Source organism: Tachyglossus aculeatus, chromosome 19 (genome assembly GCF_015852505.1).
Source record: "Tachyglossus aculeatus isolate mTacAcu1 chromosome 19, mTacAcu1.pri, whole genome shotgun sequence".
Taxonomy (NCBI): Eukaryota; Metazoa; Chordata; class Mammalia; order Monotremata; family Tachyglossidae; genus Tachyglossus; species Tachyglossus aculeatus.
In genome coordinates, this window is record NC_052084.1 from 434,280 (window position 1) to 459,069 (window position 24,790).

At 50.0% G+C, this 24,790-nt stretch overlaps 1 protein-coding gene across 1 annotated transcript; it reads right to left on the minus strand.

Moving 5' to 3' along the window:
• Positions 1-3,400: 3,400 nt before the first annotated feature.
• RAB4A (RAB4A, member RAS oncogene family) lies at positions 3,401-19,289 on the minus strand. Its single transcript, XM_038761060.1, has 8 exons — positions 19,137-19,289; positions 14,005-14,085; positions 12,956-13,070; positions 10,745-10,807; positions 8,979-9,133; positions 6,386-6,481; positions 4,933-5,074; positions 3,401-3,979 (listed from the first exon to the last, which is right to left on the minus strand). Exons 1-7 carry the CDS (start codon positions 19,165-19,167, stop codon positions 4,959-4,961), a joined length of 657 nt encoding a protein of 218 aa, XP_038616988.1. The 5' UTR covers positions 19,168-19,289; the 3' UTR covers positions 3,401-3,979; positions 4,933-4,958.
• Between the last annotated feature and the right edge of the window lie 5,501 nt (positions 19,290-24,790).

Sequence of the window (24,790 nt, forward strand, 5' to 3'; positions counted from 1 at the left end):
GGCCCCGTCCCGCTAGCGTCCCACAGCAGGGCGTCAGCAGGAGACACCGCTGACACTTTCTGCAACGCTTTCTGCACCGCAGCAATGGCCTGTGGGCCCCTCCCCATCCCACCCCCACCACTGGTCCAGCATCAGCTCAGCCTTAGGGACCGGAGTGGGGCCTTCCCTGGATTTTCCCCGCTGCCTTCAGCCCTAGGCCCCAGTCCACGCTGAAGAACCGACTCTCTCGCTCCTTCCCGTCCGCCACGGAGGCCTAGGCATCGCCGGGGCCTGGCGTGGACCGAGCGGTGGCGGAGGGGAAGGCCAAGGTGGCCAGCTCCCAGGAGGCCAAAGCCCAATTGTGTGGGTGAGTACAATATTTTGTCTTTCCTGCTCCTATTGGCGTGTCTCTGCTCTTGGGACAGTGAGTGCTCACGAGGTCGAAGATGAGGGGTGGTGCCCAATAGGCCGGGCGGGTGTTTGCTAGCCCTAGTTCAACAACACGGCTCTGACGACACTCTCTGTATTTTGTTGTTGTGAAAGCGAAGGTCAAGATGGGAGTTAAAGGTTAAAATAGAAATGTCCTATAATAATAATTACAATGGTGGTACTTGTTAAAGCACTCATTATGTGCCGGGCATTGTACTAAGTGCTGGGGTAAATACAAGCTAATAGGGTGGAATGCAGTCCCTGTCCCACATAGGGCTCACAGTCTTAATCCCCATTTTACAGGTGAGGCAACTGAGGCCCAGAAAAGTGAGTTGCTCAAGGTACCAGGGCAGACACGTGGCGGTGCCGGGATTAGAACCTGGGGCCCTGATTCCCAGGCGCATGCTCTTTCCACACGGCCGCGCTGCTTCTATAAAACATACGATACTTATACCGCGTAGCTGTGGTGGAATAAATAAATAATAAATAAATAATGATGGCATTTGTTAAGCGCTTACTATGTGCAGAGCACTGTTCTAAGCGCTGGATATAAGAAGTGCTGAAATTTGAAGGGCAAGCTTAGTGTCAAAAGTTTCCATGTATGATGGGGAGAAGAAAGGGAGGTGACTTTCAAATACCTTCCTAGAGTTACCCCAATTTCTAGAGTTGTGGCCTGAAAAGTTATTTTAAAACTTCACCGTTACCTAATACGTTCTAAATGTTCTAATGTTCTGTAATCATCAGCTTCACCATTATCTAATATGTTTTAGACTGTGAGCCCACTATTGGGTAGGGACTGTCTCTATATGTTGCCAACTTGTACTTCCCAAGCGCTTAGTACAGTGCTCTGCACACAGTAAGCGCTCAATAAATGCGATTGATGATGATGATGTTCTAAAACGGCATTTGGCCAGGCCCTGGCCCGCTTGGGGGGATGGGGGTGGGAGGAGGATGGACGGGGCCACTTAGTCGACGCCCAGGCGGGACTGCAAGCCTCGTCATCAGTTTCCCCCTGCTCGGGGGCTCCGTCTGGCATTGGGGATGTTCCCTTAAAAGGAGCGAGAGGCTCGGCTGCTCAGGTCTCGCTCATTTCATTCATTCATTCAATCGTATTTATTGAGCGCTGACTGTGTGCAGAACACTGTACTAAGCGCTTGGGAAGTACACGTTGGCAACAGATAGAGACGGTCCCTACCCAACAGCGGGCTCACAGTCTGGAAGGGGGAGACAGACAACAAAACTTATTAACAAAATAAAATAAATAGAATAAATATGTACAAGTAAAATAGAGAAATATGTACAAACATATATACATATACAGGTGCTGTGGGGAGGTGAAGGAGGTAAGGCAAAGGGGAGGAGGGGGAGAGGAAAGGGGGGGGATGCTTTTTTATTTTTGCATTTCTTTTTTAATGGTACTTAGCTGTTGGGGAGGGACCATCTCTGTATGTTGCTAACTTGTACTTCCCAAGCGCTTAGTACGGTGCTCTGCACACAGTAAGCGCTCAGTAAATATGACAATGAATGAATGATGACATTCGTTAAGTGCTTAGCTTACTATGTGCATGAATGAATGATGGCACTTGTTAAACACTATGTGCAAAACACTGTTCTAGGTGCTGGAATAATAATAATAATTTAGTCTAGTGATCTTGTTTTATGCCTACTGGGTGCCTAGAGCGGGAGCAGAGGCACGGGGGGGAAGAGCGGGTGGCCCTGGGTCTCCCAGCAGGCAAAGGGTGGGACCACCACCCCGGGGCACTTGCCTGCCGTCTGGGCCCTGCCCCCCCACCACCTGGAGGCTAGGAAAGCCCCCAACTGTTCCCAGACCAGCTTGTTTGCCAAGGGGGTTCAACTGCGAAGGGTCATGGCAGATCGACTGCGGTTTCTGGCGTCCCTCCCCCATCGGCTCGGGTAAGCACTGAGCTGCAGCGACCACCCTCTAATAGGGTGGCGACAAGCAGCAGGAGGGCCGGCATGGGGCCTGGGGCCAGGTCTCTGCTAGGGCACAATTTCCTCCTTCCTCCTAGGGGGAAGAATAATAATGATGGTATTTGTTAAGCGCTTACTAGGTGCCAAGCACTGGTCTAACTCGCTAGGAAAGATACAAGGTTATCAAGTTGTCCCACTTGGGGCTCAGTCTTCATCCTCATTTTCCAGATGAGGTAACTGAGGCCCAGAGAAGTGAAGTGACTTGCCCCAAGTCACACAGCTGACAAGTGGCGGAGCCGGGATTAGAACCCACGACCACTGACTCCCAAACCCGTGCTCTTTCCACTAAGCCATGCTGCTTCTCCCCCAGAAGGCCCCCAATGCCTACTTGTACATATCGATTCTATTTATTTTATTTTGTTAGTATGTTTGGTTTTGTTCTCTGTCTCCCCCTTTTAGGCTGTGAGCCCACTGTTGGGTACGGACTGTCTCTAGATGTTGCCAATTTGTACTTCCCAAGCGCTTAGTACAGTGCTCTGCACACAGTAAGCGCTCAATAAATACGATTGATGATGAGGGTGACCGCTTACCTTTCTGAAATGCTTGCGGGCCTGGGGGAATTGCTGGCCGCTTAGAGAAAATGCAGTGGGCTCGTGAAAGGGTAAGAGGGGCACGGAGCGCTGCCCCCATATAACCTGCAGCAGCAGCAGATGGGTGCAATCCTCCCGTGGCCTGCCGTTGCTTCCCCGTTGGCTGCTTCATTTTTAAGGTCAGAGCAGTTCCTGGCTATTGGATACGGGCGACTGTAGGAGGGCACGAGTTCGAGTGCCCCTGGCTCCACCTCAGGGAGGGTCCAGGCCCGGCCACGATCACCCCGGGAGCACAGCCCAAATCCCAGCCAGGGGCCCGAGCGTCGGAGCGTCGGGAACTCACGATCAGAGGTCAGTGATGAGTCCATCACACCCGATTTACAACGGCTCACGAGAGTTTCACCAGGCAAGGGGGAACTGGAGTTTTTAAATAGCGGAAGACGGGACCGATTCATCTTCAATTGAAAAACAAAAATCATTTTCCACTTTATTTTTCCCACATTAATCACCGACTCCATCGCTGAGGCTTCAGCACAGGGCCGGGCCCGGCCCGGCTCGACACACCCAGAGACGCGCGGCGGGGGGGTGGCCGGGGTGGGGAGGGGACGGGGCCGCGGGCCGTCGGCTTTACCGGCCGCTCGGAACGAGCGCCCCGCGGGCAATGAACACACAGAGGGGAAGGACTGAGCCCACTTCACGATCAACAAGTTTTAGTCCATAGGATTAAAAAAAATAAAATATTAAACTGCATTTAGTGCAACATTCTCTTTCCGTCCATCAGGTATCATGCGCTGGCCCCTGACGCTGGGTGCTGCGCTACAGGTACAGGACGCAGCAGCGTCTGAAAGGCGAGGGGAGGGGGAAGACACGGGATGGGAGGTTTGTACATACATGAGTCTCGTCTTTCGGCGGCGTCCGGCGGGTGAGCTCGGTCTGCCCAGCCGGGGGAGGCCCCTCAGCTTTGCCAGCCACGGCTGAGTCTGGTCACGGCAGTGGAGAGGTGATGGCAAACCCGCAGGGCCGCCGGCCTGTCCCGGGTGGGCGTCCGGCTGCAAGACAGCGAAGCCCCCCCCACCCCATCACTACTGGCGCAGGGATCGAAGCTTCTGGGCCTCTCCTCCATCGCTGCCCCGCTGGCTCTGAGACAGGCAGGTATCACTGCTTAAGGCCCCACGCCCAGCCTGAGGTCCAGGCCGCCAGGTCCACCACCCCCTCCGCCCTGACCCAGGTCACTTGACAGGAAGACTGCTGCAAGCCGGGGAATGTTTTCGATGGACTGTCCCTTTTTGACTCAGTTTCCCCACCCTAGGGCTCACGGGAGCCCAGAGGGCCTGTAGCTTGGGGATGCTCGGCCACGTGACACCAGCCAGAGAGCTTCTCCAGGCCTCTTGGAACACAGATAATAATAATAATAATAATAATAATGGCATTTATTAAGCGCTTGCTATGTGCAAAGCACCGTTCTAAGCGCTGGGGAGGTTACAAGGTGATCAGGTTGTCCCACGGGGGGCTCACAGTCTTCACCCCCATTTTACAGAGGAGGGAACTGAGGCCCAGAGAAGTGAAGCGACTTGCCCAAAGTCGCACAGCCGACAAGTGGCGGAGCCGGGATTTGAACCCATGACCTCTGACTCCAAAGCCCGGGCTCTTTCCACTGAACCACGCTGCTTCCCCTAAGGGAAGATAAGGGAAGATAAGGACCACGGGCCTGCCTGGCCTCTCGCTCCCTTTCCTCAGAACCCACACATCGTGCCCGTGGCCAAGCCAGGGCAGAACCAGTCGGGGAAGGAGGTTTGTCGCCCGGCTCACGGCCTCGGTTTTCCCAGATGCACCAGGCCGCCAGGCCAGGAGTGAAGCCCATGTGTTCGGGGACCCACGGTCACCGTTTTCTCCCTGGCTCCGTAGTCCGGCTACAGAGAACTGGAATGGGCGGACTAGTTCCCAGCCCGGGCCGCCGGAGACGGGTCCGCGGGGCCAAGGGCTGCACGGGCGCCGTAGTTACCTCGGGTTTCCGTGGAGCCGGCGCCTCTAGCAGCCACAGTCCTGAACGCTCTGGGCCTGTGCTCGACGCGGGGACCTGAGCTGTCGCAGGGCAGCATCTCCGTACTGAATCCCGGAGCCCATTCGTTCTGGATCCAGCTCCCCTGGGGAGGAAAAAAGCCTCCTTTTCACTAGATGCCTCCACCACGAGTGGGGTGTCCTTGGAGAGCTCTCCCCGCCCCTTCCCCAGCTCCCTGGACTCCTTGCTCTCCCACCCCTCTGACCTTTCACCTGCCTGACCTTTCACCATCTTTACTCCAGAAACAGGATGGGCCACGGCCCAGCTGCAGAGGTCTTCCCCTAGACAACCCCAGACCACAGAATACAGCGATGTTCACAAGGCATGCCCGCAACAATCCCCTTCCTCTCACAGATGCTTAGAAAAGTCAGCTTTGAAAGTCTTTAATCACCAACTTTCAACCAAGAATGTTCAAGCGCCACAGACTGGTACTGCCCTTTGGTTAAATAATTCTGGTCGCTGCTCAACAGAGGTTTGAAAATAAAGCAACAGAATCAGAGGCATAGTTTTGATGGGTTTAGGGGTTAAGGCCTGGGTTCTTTCAATCAATCAATCAATCAATCAATCGTATTTATTGAGCGCTTACTGTGTGCAGAGCACTGTACTAAGCGCTTGGGAAGTACAAGCTGGCAACATATAGAGACAGTCCCTACCCAACAGTGGGCTCACAGTCTAGAAGGGGGAGACAGAGAACAAAACTAAACATACTAACAAAATAAAATAAATAGAATAGATAGGTACAAGTAAAATAAATAAATAAAAAAATAGAGTAATAAATCTGTCAGACATAGTTCCTTGTGTCCTTCGAATGACAACCTGAGCATCCCCCCCGCCCCCATCCGATTGGGAATCTTGCTTCCAATGTGATTTTTTTGGGCTGCCAAACGGAGGATCAGCTTTGGAGTCTACAACGTGGGAAAATGGACCACCCACAGTGCTTGGAAGTTGCCTCCAGGGCTAGTGCCCGCTGCCACCCCTCAGCTCCAGGTGACAACTTGGGCCAGAGAATCACTCAGACAGCGGGGGCGGGAGGGAGAGGGACCCGAGTCTGCTTCTGTTCACAGATCCAGAAAAGGCTGTGGCTTGCAGACGCGGGTTTTCCGTCACCACCCTGGCTCTCTCTTCTCCTCGGCCTACCCTCCGGGGGCTGCACAAGCAAGCGACACCAGGAGGGTGGAGGAGGAGGAGACGGGGGCTTCCGTTACGGTGCAGCCAATGCTCACGTTTCACATTTGGCAAAACACATCTCCCCAGAAGGCACAGGTTGTGCTGCCTAAGCCTCGGTGCCTGCCTGCCCTGTGGGCAACTAAAGAATCCGTTGGCCTCAGCCCCTGTGGCCCCTAACCCACACGTGGCAAAACTGCAAACTCTCTGGGCAAAGGGAAAACTTTCTTACCTGACTCAATTTTATTGAGTATTTTTCTTGCACACTGAACGAAGGCTTCTTCAACGTTTTCCCCCGTCAGCGCACTGGTTTCCAAGAACATGAGCTCTGAGTTTGGTGCCCGAAAGAAAAGAGTGCACAATTAGAACCCGGCATTTCAGAACCATCACGGACAATCCCTGGAGAAACTGTTTGCTTCTCTCACAGGGGCATGATGATAACTGGAGCCTTGGGGTCTCTTCTGGGATAGATACGAGTGAATCCCCGTCAGAGTCCTTGTCCCACATGAGGCTCCCAGTCTAAAGGAGAGGGAGAAGAGGGAGACCAGGTATTGAAACCCTATTTTAGAGATGAAGAAACAGGCTCAGAAATGTTAGGTGACTCCTCCAAGGTCATAGAGTGGGCAAACGCCAGAGCTGGGTTTAGAACCCAGGTTCCCAGACTCCCAGGCGTGGGTTCTTTCCACCTGACCACAGTGCTTTGAGGTCAAGTAAGTTAATGCCACGCTTGGCCTGAAACTTGGCTCCACACCTGACCCGGAAGAAGCTTCTGGCAGCCTGGGAGCCCAGCTTCAGGCTGGCTACCTCGAGTGGAACTAGTCTGACCCGTTTAACCGTCCATCTTGCTGACATCCGCCCCCCCACCTCCCCGCCCCCACGCCACCGCAGCCACAGACAGTGACAGACTCCAAGTCGCTTCACTGGGCCCGTCGTCACCAGAATAGAGAGAAATTTTCTCCAAGCCTCCTAAGGGTGGGAGCACTTTGTGGGACAGGAATGTGCATGTGTTTCTGCTGGACTTGCCCCAGTGCTCAGTGCGGTACATCACACTGCACCCTGCGGGTGTGCCGTCACCCCTTCTAAGCCTTCCAGAACCCGGATTTTAACAAATGCTTTTCTGAGCCGAAGCCGGAGTCCTTCTCCAGGAATGCAGCGGATCTACAGAACATTCAGTGGTGCCCCTGGCTCCCCTTCCGGTGGGCAGGCTGCGGGCCGCAGCTCTGGGAACCGTCGGGGAGACCCATAGAGATAGGTGCCTTGTTGGGATGCTCCTTGTGAGCACTGGGGAAGTTGTCCCTGGCTTATTCTGAGCTTCCCGAGCACCTAAGACACCGCACCGCACAACACCACACCAAGTGAGGGCTAAATAAACACGGCTACTGTGTGCTGTACCCACTGGCCAAGCTTTCAATCCTTTCCAAAGTACAGCTGGAACCAATGAGTCCTGCATATGCCCATGTGGGCTTTTGCTCCCAGGGGAGATAGATCCGGGGATTGGCGGGGTGCACTGTCACCATTCTCCAGGTTCCTCTTCCCACCCAACACACCTGCCCATGTCGCTCCCCTCAGCTCTCCATAAGGCTAAAAAATAACCATTTTCCACTGAGAACTAATTCTGGATCTGGGATTGATGGGTTGCCCATTTCAGCTTAATCCCAGAGGGCCGATTATCCCAACACTGGTAGGCGCTTAGTACGGTGCTCTGTGCACAGTAAGTGCTCAATAAATACGACTGAATGAATTTGACTCCTCAGGCTGAGCTTTAACCCCCACGGCCCCTGTTCCTCACCCGACTGGCTGAAAGGGCAGAAAGATACTGCCTTCAGCACAGTCCACACTTCATTCATTCCATCGTTTTTACTGTGCGCTTCCTGTGTGCAAATCACTGTACTAAGCGGTTGGGAGAGTACAACAGAACAATAAACAGACACATTCCCTGCCCACAATGAGCTTAGGGTTGCTGAGGTCTTGGACAGTTGGGTGGCTGATTCAGGCAGCTCCTGGCCCCTTCTCCTGCCTGGGCCTCTTCTCCCAGTGCCCCCCAGCAGCCCGCAAGTCCACCACAGTGACAACAAGAGAGTTGGAATGTGTCCTCTGGGAACAGGGAAGGGGGCTGGAATGACCAAGGTGCTCTCCACACACGCGCCACTTCCACAGGCAGCCGGGGCCCAGAGGCTTGGGAGAGTACAATCCAATAGGCTTGGTAGACCCTATCCCTGCCTCCAAGGAGCTTGCAATCCAGTGGGGGTGCTGGACATTAACATAAATGATAGGGGAAACGGCAGAGTAAAAGGATAAGGACATAAGTGCCTTGGGGTCTCAGAGTGCTTAACCAGATCCAAATCCCACTGGAAAAATCTCACACAAACCGGGTCTCTCCCCAGCTCCTACCAACCCCCACTGCTCACCTTCCCACTGTCCCTCCCTCCACCTTGACTCTCTGCCTCCCAGTCTTACTACTACTAATAATGATGATATTTGTTAAGCACTTACTATATGCCGACTACAAGATCTGACCGTCTGCCTGCCTCTCTTCCTCCCTTTCAGACTGTAAACTCCCTGGGGGGAAGGGGGGAAATGTTGTGTTTTGCTTCTGAGGCATTCTCCCGAGCCCTCGGTTTAGTGTTCTATGACCAATTCATTCATTCAATTGTATTTATTGAGCACTTACTGTGTGCACAGCACTGTACTAAGCACTTGGGAAGTACAAGTTGGCAACATATAGAGACGGTCCCTACTCAACAGTGGGACCAATCAATGACAACTGGCAGGGTGACGTCTGAATGCATCAAGAAAAATGAAATGTGCTCTTAAAAGCCACCTACCGTTTTCCTGAGCGAACCTGGAAGCTTCCAAGAAAGTAACTTCCCGATCTGCATCCAGGTCCTTCTTGTTGCCGCACAGTATGATGACGATATTTTGACTCGCTAGCATCCTGGCGTCCGTGAGCCAGTTGGTTAGCGCGTTGTAGGTTTCTCGGCTGGGCACCGCAAGAACACAGAAACGGGAGCCGACTGAAGCGACGGTTCTGGCCAGAGAGCCATAAACCTTCCGTGGTTCCGCCCCCCCACAACTGTGGGCTGGTGGACCAAGACTCCCCCAACCTTCCTCTCAGGCCGTGGGGGATGAACTGGGTGTCCACCATGATGCGGGGCCTGGGGACGGGGCTTCCCACACTCCAGAACTTTCTTTCCAGCTGTGGCTGGGGGGCTGAGCTCGAAGGCTCTGGAGGGGTCATCGCCCATTGGGGAGCACACAGAAAGCGAAAGTGCAAGCCCCAAACCAGTGCTCCCGAGGAGGGCCCAGGTGCAGGCAGGTGGCGGGGGGATCTGGGGGATTCCAGCTAGCCACTCCAAGTTCTCCACTGTTCCCCCAGCTTGGACCATCTTCATGGCATTCCTTTGTGGTGGAGAGGGGTTCTGGGCTGGTTGTGACTGATGGCACCCGAGTGACCAGTATCCCAGAAGGTCTGGAGGTCCCAAGGCCCTTGCCAGAACTTCACAGCTGCATCCCACCATCTCCAGGGCCTCCTGGGGCCCCCCAAAATTTCACACACATTTCCCCACTCCTTCCCTGGATCTCCAGTAAGTGGAGTGTGGTTCATCAGGCCTTTAAGATGCTAGAAAACCCAAGCAATAAGTGGCATCACTGAATTGGGACAAACAATCCACAGTAGTTGTAAATCCAGGAGCAAAACCTGGTTGGCCCCTTCTCCTTCTGTAGCCCTTCCCTGAGTTTGAGGACACTGGGCATTCCCAGGTGCCATTTTTCCTCAGCTCCAGCAGCAATCCCTTCCACTTCTTTTTCCAGGTGAAGCTCCAACCTCACCTGAGGCCCCCATCCCAATTCTATCCCCTGGGCTCCCCCGGACTTTCTCTAGCCCTTTGACAGTGAGATACCCCCAACTCCCAGTCCCCTGACAACGATGCCCACTGATACCCTGAATTTTACAGACTACTTGCTCATTACTCATCTCATTTTCATCCTTGTAAGATCCTTGGGGAAACAGGAAGAGGTCAATATTATTCCACCCCATTTCACAGATGAGGAAGCTGAGAGCGCAGAGATGTGAAGTGACTAGCCACAGGACCCACAGCAGGCCAGGGGCAGGGCTGGGACTAGAAGCCAAGTCCACCGATTCCCAGACCTACGCTCTTCCCTCCCAACTTCAAAAGCAAGCAGGCTGCTTTCTGGGGAACCTAGACCACTACCTCCTTGGCATTCTGCTGGTTCCCGACCGCCGGGTCTATTTCCGCTGTCCTAGGGCCTATCCCATTTGTCCCCCATCCCATATTTGTTGAGTGGAACCATTATTCCCGAGTACTTTGTGGCCCCTGAACCTCCAAGCTCTTTCCTCTGGGAACTAGTGTGGAAAGACGGAACTCCGGGAGACAGCCTGCACTGCTTTCTTTAGTGAGATGAGCCTGCTCCTGGGGGCTGAAGAGTCCAGAGAGAAAAAGCAGAGAGTCTCGGATGTCCTCGCTACGGCGTCCAGGTCCACTGTCCCATCTTACTGTAGGCTCCGGGCCCTGCGGCCTCCCACCAACCATCACTCCCCTCATTTCCCTCTGGGGAGATTTCCGGCCGTTACCTGGTGATGTCGTAGACGAGGAGGGCCCCCGCGGCCCCTCTGTAGTAACTTCTTGTCACAGACCTGAAAGAAGGATTCGGGCCAGGTTATTGGTTCTAAAAGTCATCTTTTCATTCTAGCTGTTCTGATGAAGGGGAAAAGAGCCTTTCCAGCTTCCTGAGACACCCCTAGGACCCACACTATGTGACTCGGCTTGACCTGACAGCCAGGTCCCACACTGTTAGGATTGGAACTACTAGGATGGGAAAAGCGGAGCCAGAGCGGGGGTCGGTTGGCCAGTTCCTGCCAGCAACCCCGGCTGACCAGCGTTTTTTGGGAATTCAGCAAAGAAGGAGATTTCCCTATAGAGCATTCTCGGCAGCCTCTACTTCCGGGATCTGACCGCCCTAGGTGAAAATTCTTCGCGTAGCACGAACACGGCAAGCAGAAGGGAAACCATTTGGCTCTATTTACATTTTCGCACAACACAATTAGCGGATTTGTGAAAAAAGCCAGGCCCTGGATAACAAGGAATAAATTGTGTTGACATCTGATTCTGTCCAAAGACCACTAGCATGCTAACTTCGGCAAACGAAAAGAGGTGAGGGAAAAGCTTTAACACTTAAGAAAAGAGTTCCTTCTGACTCTCCCTACTCCAATCCGTACGTCACTCTGCTGCCTGGACCATTTTTCTACAAAAATATTCAGTCCACGTTTCCCCACTCCTCAAGAACCTCCAGTGGTTGCCCACCCACTTCTGCATCCAACAAAAACTCCTTACCGTCGGCTTTAAAGCACTTAATCACCCTACCCCCTCCTACCTTATCTCCCTGGTCTCCTACAACAACATCTCGCCCTCACACTTTACTTCTCTAATGCCAGCCTACTCGCTATACCTCTATCTTGACTATCTCGCCACTGACCTCTCGCCCACGTCCTGCCTCTGGCCTGGAATATCCTCCCTCTTCACATCCGACAGACGATCACTCTCTCCACCTCCCAAACTTTAATGAAGACATATCCTCTCCCAAGAGGCCTTCCCCAACTAAGCTCTGATTTCCTCCTCTCCCACTCCCTTCTGCATCATCCTTACACTCAGATTTGCATCCTTTATTTACCCCTTCCTCAGCCCCCACAGCACTTACGTCCATAGCCATAATTTATTTATTTATAGTAATTTCTGTCTCCCCCACTAGACTAGAAGTTCGTCGTGGGCAGGGAACGTGTCCACTAAATCTGTTGCACTGTGTGCTCCTGTGTGTCTAGTACAGTGCTCTGCACACAGTAAGCACTCAATAAATATCATTGATTGGTTTTATTCCTGGGGAATTGTTTTGAAAAGGAACCTCTGGCATGCGGTCTGCTACATCAATGCCCAAAAGACAAGCATTTCCCAGTTGGCTTACGCAGTTTCTACTGCAGGACACGTGCCTTTTTCCAATTTAATTTGCCAAACAGATTTAGTCTCCTTGGTCCTGGACTCCACTGGACTTCAAAGATCTGACCTGGTCCAGTTTTCAGAAGCAAACTCTAAAGCCTCGCCCACCACTGGGACACTGTAGGAAAGAGACGGACACCGCTTCCTTTTTTTCCATTTCCAAATCTGACATGCCCAATGCTACCTTCAATTCCCCATCAATCAGAGGTGTCTGCCGCTTTTTCTGGGATCTCAGGTCCGGCTGTGACTTGGAAGCTCCTTGAAGGTGGGGATCGTGCCAGCTATCTCTCCGGTACTCTCCCAAACACTCAGTTCAGTGCTCTGCACACTCGGTGCTCAGTCAAGCACTTACAGACTGTGAAGCATTTACAGGGCTGAACTTTTGATCCGTGGGCCACCCGGCTTTGTATAAACTGAGACTGGAGGCTCACACAAGCAGCCTAAGAAACTCGGGATCGCCGGAGATGGAGTCACCCCGGTTTTCGCCCTTGCTTTTAACTGCTCCCTTTGAGATCCTCTCTTGCCCTGGCTCGCCTGGCCGGCTGAGCCTTCTCAACTCTGGCCGGGGGGATGAGCCACTGATTTTCAGACCACAAGTGAACCTCTGCAATATCTGAGGTGGAATGTCAGGAGGGCATTAACGCCTTCAGCGGGAGGGAAGGGCCTCATCTGCCGCAAGGCCTGTACCTGCTGGGCCGAGGAGGAGACCTGGAACTGCTGACTGAAGGAAAAGCAATGGCTACAGTCCTGATCTAACGTCAGCCGCTTGGGACAAATACAGATGAAAAGAATACCTGAACCTTTCTTGTCCTGCTGTATCCCATATCTGTAATTTGACGTATTTTCCACCGACATTAATTATTTTGGATCCGAACTCCACTCCTATGGTGTGATTGGAGTCGTCTTTAACTACAAAAGAAAAATTTTTTTAAAATGCAGTCTTTAGTCTGGGACTTGATGAAACAGGTTTTGCATGCTCTGCTCCTGGCCACCCATCCGAGAGAACCAGCCGTGGCCCGAGCTGGCGGGCTAGGGGCTCCTGGGTGCTCTACGGCATCCCTCTGACCTGGCTTCCTTGGAAAGCTCGGTGGAGGATGGTGAGGGGAACGTCAGGACGATGACAGGTACAGCGGCGGAGGGGATGGGAGTGCGGAAGGAGGACAAAAGGGGGGCAGGGGTGGGGGGGTGAGGGAAGGGAGATGAGAACTGGACAAGGACAGGCTTCAAAATGAGCTAACGGTGCCAAAAGGCCAATGCCCTGGGCCTCTTCACCTCCAATCTGAAGGACACTCTCAGCCCTCGTCCCCGGGGAGTTGGCACCTAATGGAATTGGATGCTTTACTCTCTGCCTAATGATGGTGGGCTAAGAGGGAAGAGGGGTGGCCGAGATGGATGGCCAGAAGGGAAGGGGAATGCAGGGGTGGGGAAGGGATGAAGGGGTTAAAGGGGGGGGGCTCATGCACATTTTGGGGGTCACAGACTACTTTGGTGGGACTAAGATTTTTGAAAACCAGCTCCAGACTGCTCCCCGCACTGATAGAATGCACCAGTGCAAGATCTACTGGCTATTTCAGAGCACTGGAGACACTTTCAGAATAAGCAGAAGAGACCCTTAACTCTAACCTGGGCTTGAGCCATTTTACCAAAGCCCAGGAACAAGGAGAAAAGAGCCTTACTGCAACTCTGATGCCTCAGAATACAGTTCATTCAACATCGGTGGAAAATGTCGGAGGCTTTCTTTCAAGCTTTAGTGACCCAGACCCAAACACCAGGCCGGGAGCCCGGTCGGCTTCCCGCCTGTTCAGGGAGGAAGGTCAGGAATGCCACTGGGGACATCACTTACATTTCTTCTCGATAAACTGATGAAGCAAACAGGACTTGCCGGTTCCTGCGTTTCCAATGACCAAGAACTTAAACAGAAAATCTGGAAAGAGGAGGGGAAACCCGGATGAGAAGGCGGAACTTGTGAAGAGGGCTTCAGACGGCACGACCAGACCAGAGCCTGAGGCCAAGGGATGGTGGAGGGAAGAAAATGGACTCTGGGCTCCTCCTGCCACCCGTCCATCCACGTACACATTGTGAGAAATCTGAGGAGAGGTCACTGCAACAGCAGTAAACCCGGCTTGGGTGGGAAGCAGCATAGTCTAGTGGAAAGAATGCGAGCCTAGGAGTCGGGAGACCTGGGTTTTAATAATAATAATAATAATGATGGCATTTATTAAGCGCTTACTATGTGCAAAGCACTGTTCTAAGCGCTGGGGAGGTTACAAGGTGATCAGGTCGTCCCACGGGGGGCTCACAGTCTTCATCCCCATTTTACAGATAAGGGAACTAAGGCCCAGAGAAGTGAAGTGACTTGCCCAAAGTCACACAGCTGACAATTGGCGGAGCCGGGATTTGAACCCATGACCTCTGACTCCAAAGCCTGTGCTCTTTCCCACTGAGCCACGCTGCTTCTCTACAATCCCTACAATCTCTTTAATCCTGGCACTGTCACTTGTTTGCTGTGTGACTTTGGTCAAATCACTTCACTTCCTCTCCGCCTCAGTTTGCCCTTCTGTAAGATGGGGATTAAATCCTACTCCCTCCTAGTTAGACCCTGAACCCCATGGGAATAGGAACTGGGTCCAGTCTGATTATCTTGTATTTACCCCAGTGGTTAGTACAATGCACGCAGTAAGCACTTAATAAGCACCATTATTATTATTATTATTATTACTATTATTAACAATAACAACCACAGCTGGTTGCCCACACAGAAGGGGGCTCCTGCCGGAACTTTAACTGCACCAGGACACTGCAATTTAACAAATGCCATCATCATCAGTGAGCGAAATACAACGGAATGACTGAATTTCTAGCCTTCGAGGCTGTTGTCGGGTAGGGACCGTCTCTAGATGTTGCCGACTTGGACTTCCCGAGCGCTTAGTCCAGTGCTCTGCACACAGAAAGCGCCCAATAAAGTCATGCTCAGTAGAAAGAGCCTGGGCTTGGGAGTTAGAAGTCCTGGGTTCAAATCCAGGCTCCGCCACTTGTCAGCTGGGTGACTTTGGGCAAGTCACTTCGCTTCTCTGGGCCTCAGTTACCTCATCTGTAAAATGGGGATTAAGATTGTGAGTCACCCTGTACCCTCCCCAGCACTTAGAACAGTGTTCTGCACACAGTAAGCACTCAATAAAGACATGGAAAGAGCATGGGCTTGGGAGTCAGAGGTCATGGGTTCAAATCCAGGCTCCGCCAATTGTCAGCTGTATGACTTTGGGGAAGTCCCAACTTGTACTTCCCAAGCGCTTAGTACAGTGCTCTGCACACAGTAAGCGCTCAATAAATACGATTGAATGAATGAATGAACTTAACTTCTCTGGGCTTCAGTTACCTCATCTGTAAAATGGGGATCAAGACTGTGAGCCCCCCGTGGGACAACCTGATCACCATGTAAACTCCCCAGTGCTTAAAACAGTGCTTTGCACATAGTAAGCGCTCAATAAATGCCATTATTATTATTATTCTCTGGGCCTCGGTTACTTCAACTGTAAAATGGGGATTAAGATTGTGAGTCACCTTGTATCCTCCCCAGCACTTAGAACAGTGCTTTGCACCTGGTAAGCGCTCAATAAATGACATTATTATTATTATTCTCTAGGCCTCAGTTACCTCAACTGTAAAACGGGGATTAAGATTGTGAGTCACCTTGTATCCTCCCCAGCACTTAGAACAGTGCTTTGCACATAGTAAGCACTCAATAAATGCCATTATTATTATTACTATTCTCTGGGTCTCAGTTACCTCAACTGTAAAATGGGGATTAAGATTGTGAGTCACCTTGTATCATCCCCAGTGCTTAGAACAGTGCTTTGCACATAGTCAGCACTCAATAAATGCCATTATTATTATTATTCTCTGGGCCTCAGTTACCTCAACTGTAAAACGGGGATTAAGATTGTGAGTCACCTTGTATCATCTCCAGTGCTTAGAACAGTGCTTTGCACATAGTCAGCACTCAATAAATGCCATTATTATTATTATAGTTACCTCAACTGTAAAACGGGGATTAAGATTGTGAGTCACCTTGTATCCTCCCCAGCGCTTCCAACAGTGCTTTGCACATAGTCAGCGCTCAATAAATGCCATCATTATTATAGTTACCTCAACCGTAAAACGGGGATTAAGATTGTGAGTCACCTTGTATACTCTCCAGCACTTCGAACACTGCTTTGCACATAGCGCTCAATAAATGCCATTATTATTATTATAGTTACCTCAACTGTAAAACGGGGATTAAGATTGAGTCACCTTGTATCATCCCCAGTGCTCAATAAATGCCATCATTATTATTATAGTTACCTCAACAGTAAAATGGGGATTAAGATTGTGAGTCACCTTATATCCTCCCCAGCGCTTCAAACAGTGCTTTGCACATAATACGCGTTCAATAAATGCCATCATTATTATTATAGTTACCTCAACTGTAAAACGGGGATTAGGATTGTGAGTCACCTTGTATCCTCCCCAGCACTTTGACCAGTGCTTTGCACATAATAAGCGCTCAATAAATGCCGTTATTATTATTATAGTTACCCCACCTGTAAAACGGGGATTAAGATTGTCAGTCACCTTGTATCATCCCCAGCGCTAAATAAATGCCATCATTATTATTATAGTTACTTCAACTGTAAAACGGGGATTAAGATTGTGAGTCACCTTGTATCCTCCCCAGCGCTTTGAACAGTGCTTTGCACATAATAAGCATTCAATAAACGCTATCATTATTATTATAGTTACCTCAACTGCAAAACGGGGATTAAGATTGTCAATTACCTTGTATCATCCCCAGCGCTAAATAAATGCCATCATCATTATTATAGTTACCTCAACTTTAAAACGGGGATTAAGATTGTGAGTCACCTTGTATCCTCCCCAGCGCTTGGAACAGTGCTTTGCACATAGCCAGAGCTCAATAAATGCCATCATTATTATTATAGTTACCTCAACTGTAAAACGGGGATTAAGATTGTCAGTCACCTTGTATCTGCCCCAGTGCTTCAAACAGTGTTTTGCACATAATTAGCGCTCAATAAATCCCATTATTATTATTATAGTTACCTCAACTGTAAAGCGGGGATTAAGATTGTGAGTCACCTTGTATCATCCCCAGCGCTCAATAAATGCCATCATTATTATTATGGTTACCTCAACTGTAAAACGGGGATTAAGATTGTGAGTCACCTTGTATCCTCCCCAGCGCTTCAAACAGTGCTTTGCACATAATAAGCGCTCAATAAATGCCATTATCATTATTATAGTTACCTCAACTGTAAGATTGTGAGTCACCTTGTATCCTCCCCAGCGCTTCGAACAGTGCTTCGCACATAATAAGCGCTCAATAAATGCCATCATTATTATTATAGTTATCTCAACTGTAAAACGGGAATTAAGATTGTGAGTCACCTTGTATCATCCCCAGCGCTCAATAAATGCCATCATCATTATTATAGTTACCTCAACTGTAAAACGGGGATTAAGATTATGAGTCACCTTGTATCCTCCCCAGCGCTTCGAACAGTGCTTTGCACATAGTCAGCGCTCAATAAATGCCCTCATTATTATTATAGTTACCTCAACTGTAAGATTGTGAGTCACCTTGTATCCTCCCCAGCGCTTTCAACAGTGCTTTGCACATAGTCAGCCCTCAATAAATGCCCTCATTATTATTATAGTTACCTCAACTGTAAGATTGTGAGTCACCTTGTATCCTCCCCAGCGCTTCCAACAGTGCTTTGCACATAGTCAGCGCTCAACAAATGCCCTCATTATTATTACTAGTTACCTCAACTGTAAGATTGTGAGTCACCTCGTATCCTCCCCAGCGCTTCGAACAGCGCTTTGCACATAGTCAGCGCTCAACAAATGCCCTCATTATTATTAGTTACCTCAACTATAAGATTGTGAGTCACCTTGTATCCTCCCCAGCGCTTCGAACAGTGCTTTGCACATAGTCAGCGCTCAACAAATGCCCTCATTATTATTACAGTTACCTCAACTGTAAGATTGTGAGTCACCTCGTATCCTCCCCAGCGCTTCCAACAGTGCTTTGCACATAGTCAGCGCTCAACAAATGCCCTCATTATTATTATTAGTCACCTCAACTGTAAGATTGTGAGTCACCTCGTATCCTCCCCAGCGCTTCCAACAGTGCTTTGCACATAGTCAGCGCTCAACAAATGCCCTCATTATTATTATTAGTCACCTCAACTGTAAGATTGTGAGTCACCTTGTATCCTCCCCAGCGCTTCGAACAGCGCTTTGCACATAGTCAGCGCTCAATAAATGCCCTCATTATTATTATAGTTACCTCAACTGTAAGATTGTGAGTCACCTCGTATCCTCCCCAGTGCTTCGAACAGTGCTTTGCACATAGTCAGCGCTCAACAAATGCCCTCATTATTATTATAGTTACCTCAACTGTAAGATTGTGAGTCACCTCGTATCCTCCCCAGCGCTTCGAACAGTGCTTTGCACATAGTCAGCGCTCAACAAATTCCCTCATTATTATTATTAGTTACCTCAACTGTAAGATTGTGAGTGACGCTGTATCCTCCCCAGCGCTTCCAACAGTGCTTTGCACATAGTCAGCGCTCAACAAATGCCATCTTTATTATTATAGTTACCTCAACTGTAAGATTGTGAGTCACCTTGTATCCTCCCCAGCGCTTCGAACAGTGCTTTGCACATAGTCAGCGCTTAACAGACACCAAAGTTATTATGATCATGAAAGACGACTGAATTGAATGATGAGGCGCTCAGTCAACAGGGCTGCGCCCCATCCCGCCCTCCTCCCTGTGGCTCCTCCCCCATGATGGCAGCACGGCTGGGGGAGGGAGAGGGGCTTTAACGGCCCCAACGGTGGGCGCCCCCGTCCTCCATCCCCTTCCCCTTCTTCTTCCTCGTCGTCGTCGCCTTCGTCGTCCTCCTCACCGTAGGTCTCGGACATGGCCGTCTGCGACATCTTGGGCCTGGGCCTGGGCCTGGTTCTCCTCACAGGGGCCCCTGGGCCTCCCCCGGGCGGATCGGACCGGATCGGGCCGGAAGTGGGGCAAACGAGGGGCGCGCGAGGGGCGCGGCCGGATCTCCAAGGCAACGGCCAGCCGCTCGGCGGGGCTTCCGCGCAGGCGCACTCCTCTCTCCGCCGAACCCCGTCCCCCCCCCCTCCCTTCCCTCGCGCCTGCGCACCGCGCCGCCGCCCTCCAAAACAAAACGCACGTGCGCGGAATTCCTCCCCGGCCGGAGCCCTTCGGGCCGCGCATGCGCCGCGCTCCCTCAGGACGGAAATAATCAATCAATCGTATCTATTGAGCGCTTACTGTGTGCAGAGCACTGGACTAAGCGCTACAAGTTGGCAACATCTAGAGACGGTCCCTACCCAACAGTGGGCTCACAGTCTAAAAGGGGGAGACGGAGAACAAAACCAAACGTACTAACAAAATAAAATAAATAGAATAGATAGGTACAAGTAAAATAAATAAGTAAATAGAGTAATAAATATGTACAAACATATATACATATATATATATCATCATCATCAATCGTATTTATTGAGCGCTTACTATGTGCAGAGCACTGTACTAAGCGCTTGGGAAGTACAAATTGGCAACATATAGAGACAGTCCCTACCCAACAGTGGGCTCACAGTCTAAAAGGGGGAGACGGAGAACAAAACCAAACATACTAACAAAATAAAATAAATAGAATAGATAGGTACAAGTAAAATAAATAAATAAATAAATAGAGTAATAAATATGTACAAACATATATACATATATACAGGTGCTGTGGGGAAGGGAAGGAGGTAAGATGGGGGATGGAGGGGGGACGAGGGGGAGAGGAAGGAAGGGGCTCAGTCTGGGAAGGCCTCCTGGAGGAGGTGAGCTCTCAGCAGGGCTGGGATCATTTCCCGAGGCAAAGGGCAGCTGCGTGTCTTTTATCTGACATCCGAAGCAGAATTAAGCCTCTATTCCTTGCCTGGAGCTGCACATAACTTGCCATTAGTAACATATATTAAATTAGGCTGGACACCATGGTGACGTTTTTATTTGGCCGACAAGCTAATTGGCAATCATCTTCAGCGCTGGGTTTGCTATCTGCCGGTCGCAGTCTCTTTCTGCTTTAGTTTTAATGGCCCCTGCTCCTCTGGCCATCACTGCACTTTAGCTGCAGCCCTGCCCAGAAATGATCTGATTCAAGTCATTTTTCCTGGGCTCGGCCTTCCCTGTTTAATTGCGCCTTACAATCACACAGTGCTTCTGGAGAGAGTGAAATAAAAGGCTCATTTTTTTTTCATGGACCTCCATTTGTTTCTGGGGAAGGATCAGGAGCAAGTACAGATTTTTATTCTTATTGCGGAGCAAGAATTACATAAATTTCCAATTTGAGGGAGTTTCCTTAAATGACTCTGCCTGCAAGGGCCTCTTGTCTGCTGTGTGAGTTTAGGCAAGTCACTTCACTTCTCTGTGCCTCAGTTCCCCTGAATGTAAAATGGGGATTAAGACCTTGTGGGACAGGGACTGTGTCCACCCTGATTTTCTTGTATCCACCCAGCGCTTAGTACAGTGCCTGGCACATAGTAAACGCTCCACAAATACCACAAATATTGTTATTATCTCCTCCAAGAGGCCTTCCCAGACAAAACCCCACTTTTCCTCATCTCCCACTCCCTTCTGCATCACTCTGACTTGCTCCCTTTGCTCTTCTCCACACCCCAGCCCCACAGCACCTAGGTATATATCTGTCATTTCATTTATTTGTATTGATGTCCATCTCATCTCCTTCTAATAATAATAATGATGGCATTTATTAAGTGCTTACTATGTGCCGAGCACTGATCTAAGCACTGGGGAGGTTACAAGGTGATCAGGTTGTCCCACGGGGGGCTCACGGTCTTAATCCCCATTTTACAGATGTGGTAACTGAGGCACAGAGAACTTGAGTGACCTGCCCAAAGTCACACAGCTGACAATTGGCGGAGCCGGCATTTGAACCCATGACCTCTGACTCCAAAGCCCGGGCTCCTTCCACTGAGCCATGCTGCTTCTAGACTATGAGCCTGTTGTGGGGTAGAGACCGTCTCTATATGTGGCCGATTTGTACTTCCCAAGCACTTAGTACAGTGCTCTGCACACAGTAAGCGCTCAATAAATACGATTGAATGAATAAAGGAATGAATAGAGGAGCAGCGTGGCTCAGTGGAAAGAGCACGGGCTTTGGCATCAGAGGTCATGGGTTCGAATCCCGACTCCGCCACATGTCTGCTGTGTGACCTTGGGCAAGTCACTTAACTTCTCGGAGCCTCAGTTCCCTCATCTGTAAAATGGGCATGATGACTGTGAGCCCCACGCGGGACAACCTGATCACCTTGTATCCCCCCAGCGCTTAGAACAGTGCTTTGCACATAGTAAGCGCTTAATAAAATGCCATTATTATTATTATTATTCTCGGAGCCTCAGTTACTTCATCTGTAAAATGGGGATGATGACTGTGAGCCCCACGCGGGACAACCTGCTCACCTTGTATCCCCCCAGCGCTTAGAACAGTGCTTTGCACATAGTAAGCGCTTAATAAATGCCATCATTATTATTATTATTATAAATACTGAGAGCTCACCTCCTCCAGGAAGCCCTCCCAGACTGAGCCCCCCTTATCCTCTGCTCCTGCTCCCCTCCCTATCGCCCCCACTCCCTCCCTCTGCCCTACCCCTTCCCCTCCTCACAGCACTTGTGTATATTTGTACATATTTATTACTCTATTTTCTTAATGAGATGTAGCTATCTGTAATTCTATTTATTTTGATGGTACTTGTTCTGTTGTGCTGTCTCCCCCTTCTAGACTGTGAGCCCGTTGTTGGGTAGGGACCGTCTCTATCTGTTGCCGAATTGGACTTCCCAAGCGCTTAGTACAGTGCTCTGCACACAGTAAGCGCTCAATAAATACAATTGAATGAATGAATGAATGAATGGCGCGGGGGGAAGCGACCCCTAGTGGCCGTAGGCAGTATGACGGCCCTGCGCCCCTCGCGCAGCAGGTCGCCCACTCGCCGGCAGGGGGCGACACCTCATCATCATCATCATCATCATCATCATCATCATCATCATCATCAATCGTATTTATTGAGCGCTTACTGTGTGCAGAGCACTGTACTAAGCGCTTGGGAAGTCCAAGTTGGCAACATCTAGAGACGGTCCCTACCCAACAGTGGGCTCCCAGTCTAAAAGGGGGAGACGGAGAACAAAACCAGACACACTAACAAAATAAAATAAATAGAATAGATATGTACAATTAAAATAAATAAATAAATAGAGTAATAAATATGTACAAACATATATACATATATACAGGGGCTGGGGGGAAGGGAAGGAGGTAAGATGGGGGGATGGAGAGGGGGACGAGGGGGAGAGGAAGGAAGGACACCTCCCCGCACCTGGAAACCACCTCCCCGGGCGGACCTCCAGGCTTTGTCTGGGAAGGCCTCTTGGAGGAGATAATAATAGTAATAATAATAATAATAATAATGGCATTTATTAAGCGCTTACTACGTGCAAAGCACTGTTCTAAAGAGCTGGGGAGGTTACAAGGCGATCAGGTTGTCCCATGGGGGGCTCACAGTCTTAACCCCCATTTTACAGATGAGGTAACTGAGGCACAGAGAAGCTAAGTGACTTGCCCAAAGTCACACAGCTGACACGTATCGGTGGTATTTGCTGAGCGTTTACTGTGTGCCAAGCGCTGGGATGGATACAAGCAGTGTCGCTCGGTGGAAAGAGCACGTTCTTGGGGGTCAGAGGTCATGGGTTCTATTCCCGGGTCTACCACTTCTCAGCTGTGTGACTTTGGGCAAGTCACTTACCTTCTCTGTGCCTCAGTTATGTTCATATCCATCATTTATTTATTTATCTTGATGTCTGTCTCCCCTTCTAGACTGTAAGTTCGTTGTGGGCAGGGAATGTGTTTGTTTATTGTTGTATTGTACTCTCCCAAGCGCTTAGTACAGTGCTCTGCAAACTGTAAGCGCTCAATAAATACCCACGATTGGGCTACTGAACGGTCCCGAGACAGGCCAGCAGGGGGAGCCAGAGGCCGCTCGAAGATTTTCATTCATTCAATCGTATTTATTCATTCATTCATTCAATCGCATTTATTGAGCGTTTACTGTGTGCAGAGCACTGTACTAAGCGCTTGGGAAGTACAAGTTATTGAGCACTTACTAAACGCTTAGGAGAATACAATATAACAATAAGCAGGCGCATTCCTGTCCAGAACTAGCTCCCGGTGTAGAGGGGGAGACAGACATTAATATAAATAAATAGATAAATACATAAATTACAAATATATACAGATACGTAAATAAGTTATTTGGGGATGGGAGGGAGGATGAATGAAGGAGCAAGTAAGAGCGGCACAGAAGGGAGTTGGAGAAGAGGAGAGGAGGGCTTAGGGAAGGCTTCTTGGAGGAGAAGGGCCTTCAATAAGGTTTTGAATTCCATACCATCTAGGGTATGGAACAGAATTGAGTGGGGAGGGGTATTTTTATCAGTCAAATTCATTCAATCGTATTTATGAGCAAATAATGGTGTAGGGCACTGTACTTAGCGCTTGGGAGAATACGATACAACAATAAACAGACGCAGTCCCTGCCCACAACGAACTTACAGTCTACAGGGTGAGAAATGTGTGTCACTTACACCCCCTCAGTGGCCTATGGTGTGACTTTGGGCTAAGTGACTTAACTCCTCTGTGCCTCGGTTCCCTCATCTGTAAAATGGGGATTAAGACTGTGAGCCCCACGTAGGACAACCTGATTACCTTGTATCCCCCCCCCCCCAACGCTTAGAACAGTGATTGGCACATAGTAAGAGCTTAATACCATTATTATTATTCCCTTCCTCCCGCCCTTCCTCTCTCTCTCTCTGTTCCTCTTAAACTGTGAGCCCCAAATAGGACAAGGGGAGAGTTTGAGCCAATTATCCTGCATCTACTCCAGCGCTTGACATATAAAAGAGAAGCAGCGTGGCTCAGTGGAAAGAGCACGGGCTTTGGAGGCAGTGGTCGTGGTTCAAATTCCGGCTCCACCACTTGTCAGCTGTGTGACCTTGGGCAAGTCACTTAACTTCTCTGGGCCACATTTCCCTCATCTGTAAAATGGGGGTTGACTGTGAGCCCCCCGTGGGACAACCTGATCACCTTGTATCCCCCTAGCGCTTAGAACAGTGCTTTGCTCATAGTAAGCGCTTAATAAATGCCATCATCATCATTATTATTATATAGTAAGTGCTAATAAAATTATTATTTTCATTATTATTAATAATGAGTACATCCTCTTCTTCATGTGCAGTGCTCTGCACACAGTAAGCGCTCAATAAATACGATTGATTGATTCTGTGTTCCCAAATATCCAGTATGGACACAATAAGTACTCAACCAATGCTGTGTATGGTAAATTATTTTAATCTAGTGAGGAAAGGCCTTTAATGTGAGGAATTGCAGAGGAGCTACATTCTGAAGAAGTCATTCTTCGGGGCAAAGGGATTAACATTTATTACCAGTGAGGATGAGCTGGCGGAGGGGCGGGGAGAGAAGGG

Coding starts and splice junctions, on each gene's coding strand:
- RAB4A (XM_038761060.1), bottom strand. CDS start 19,167: ATGTCGCAGACGGCCATGTCCGAGACCTACG. Junction 9,134..10,744: donor CTCGTCTACGACATCACCAG/GTAACGGCCGGA, acceptor TGCGGTGCCCAG/CCGAGAAACCTACAACGCGC. Junction 6,482..8,978: donor CAGGTTCGCTCAGGAAAACG/GTAGGTGGCTTT, acceptor CACCAAACTCAG/AGCTCATGTTCTTGGAAACC.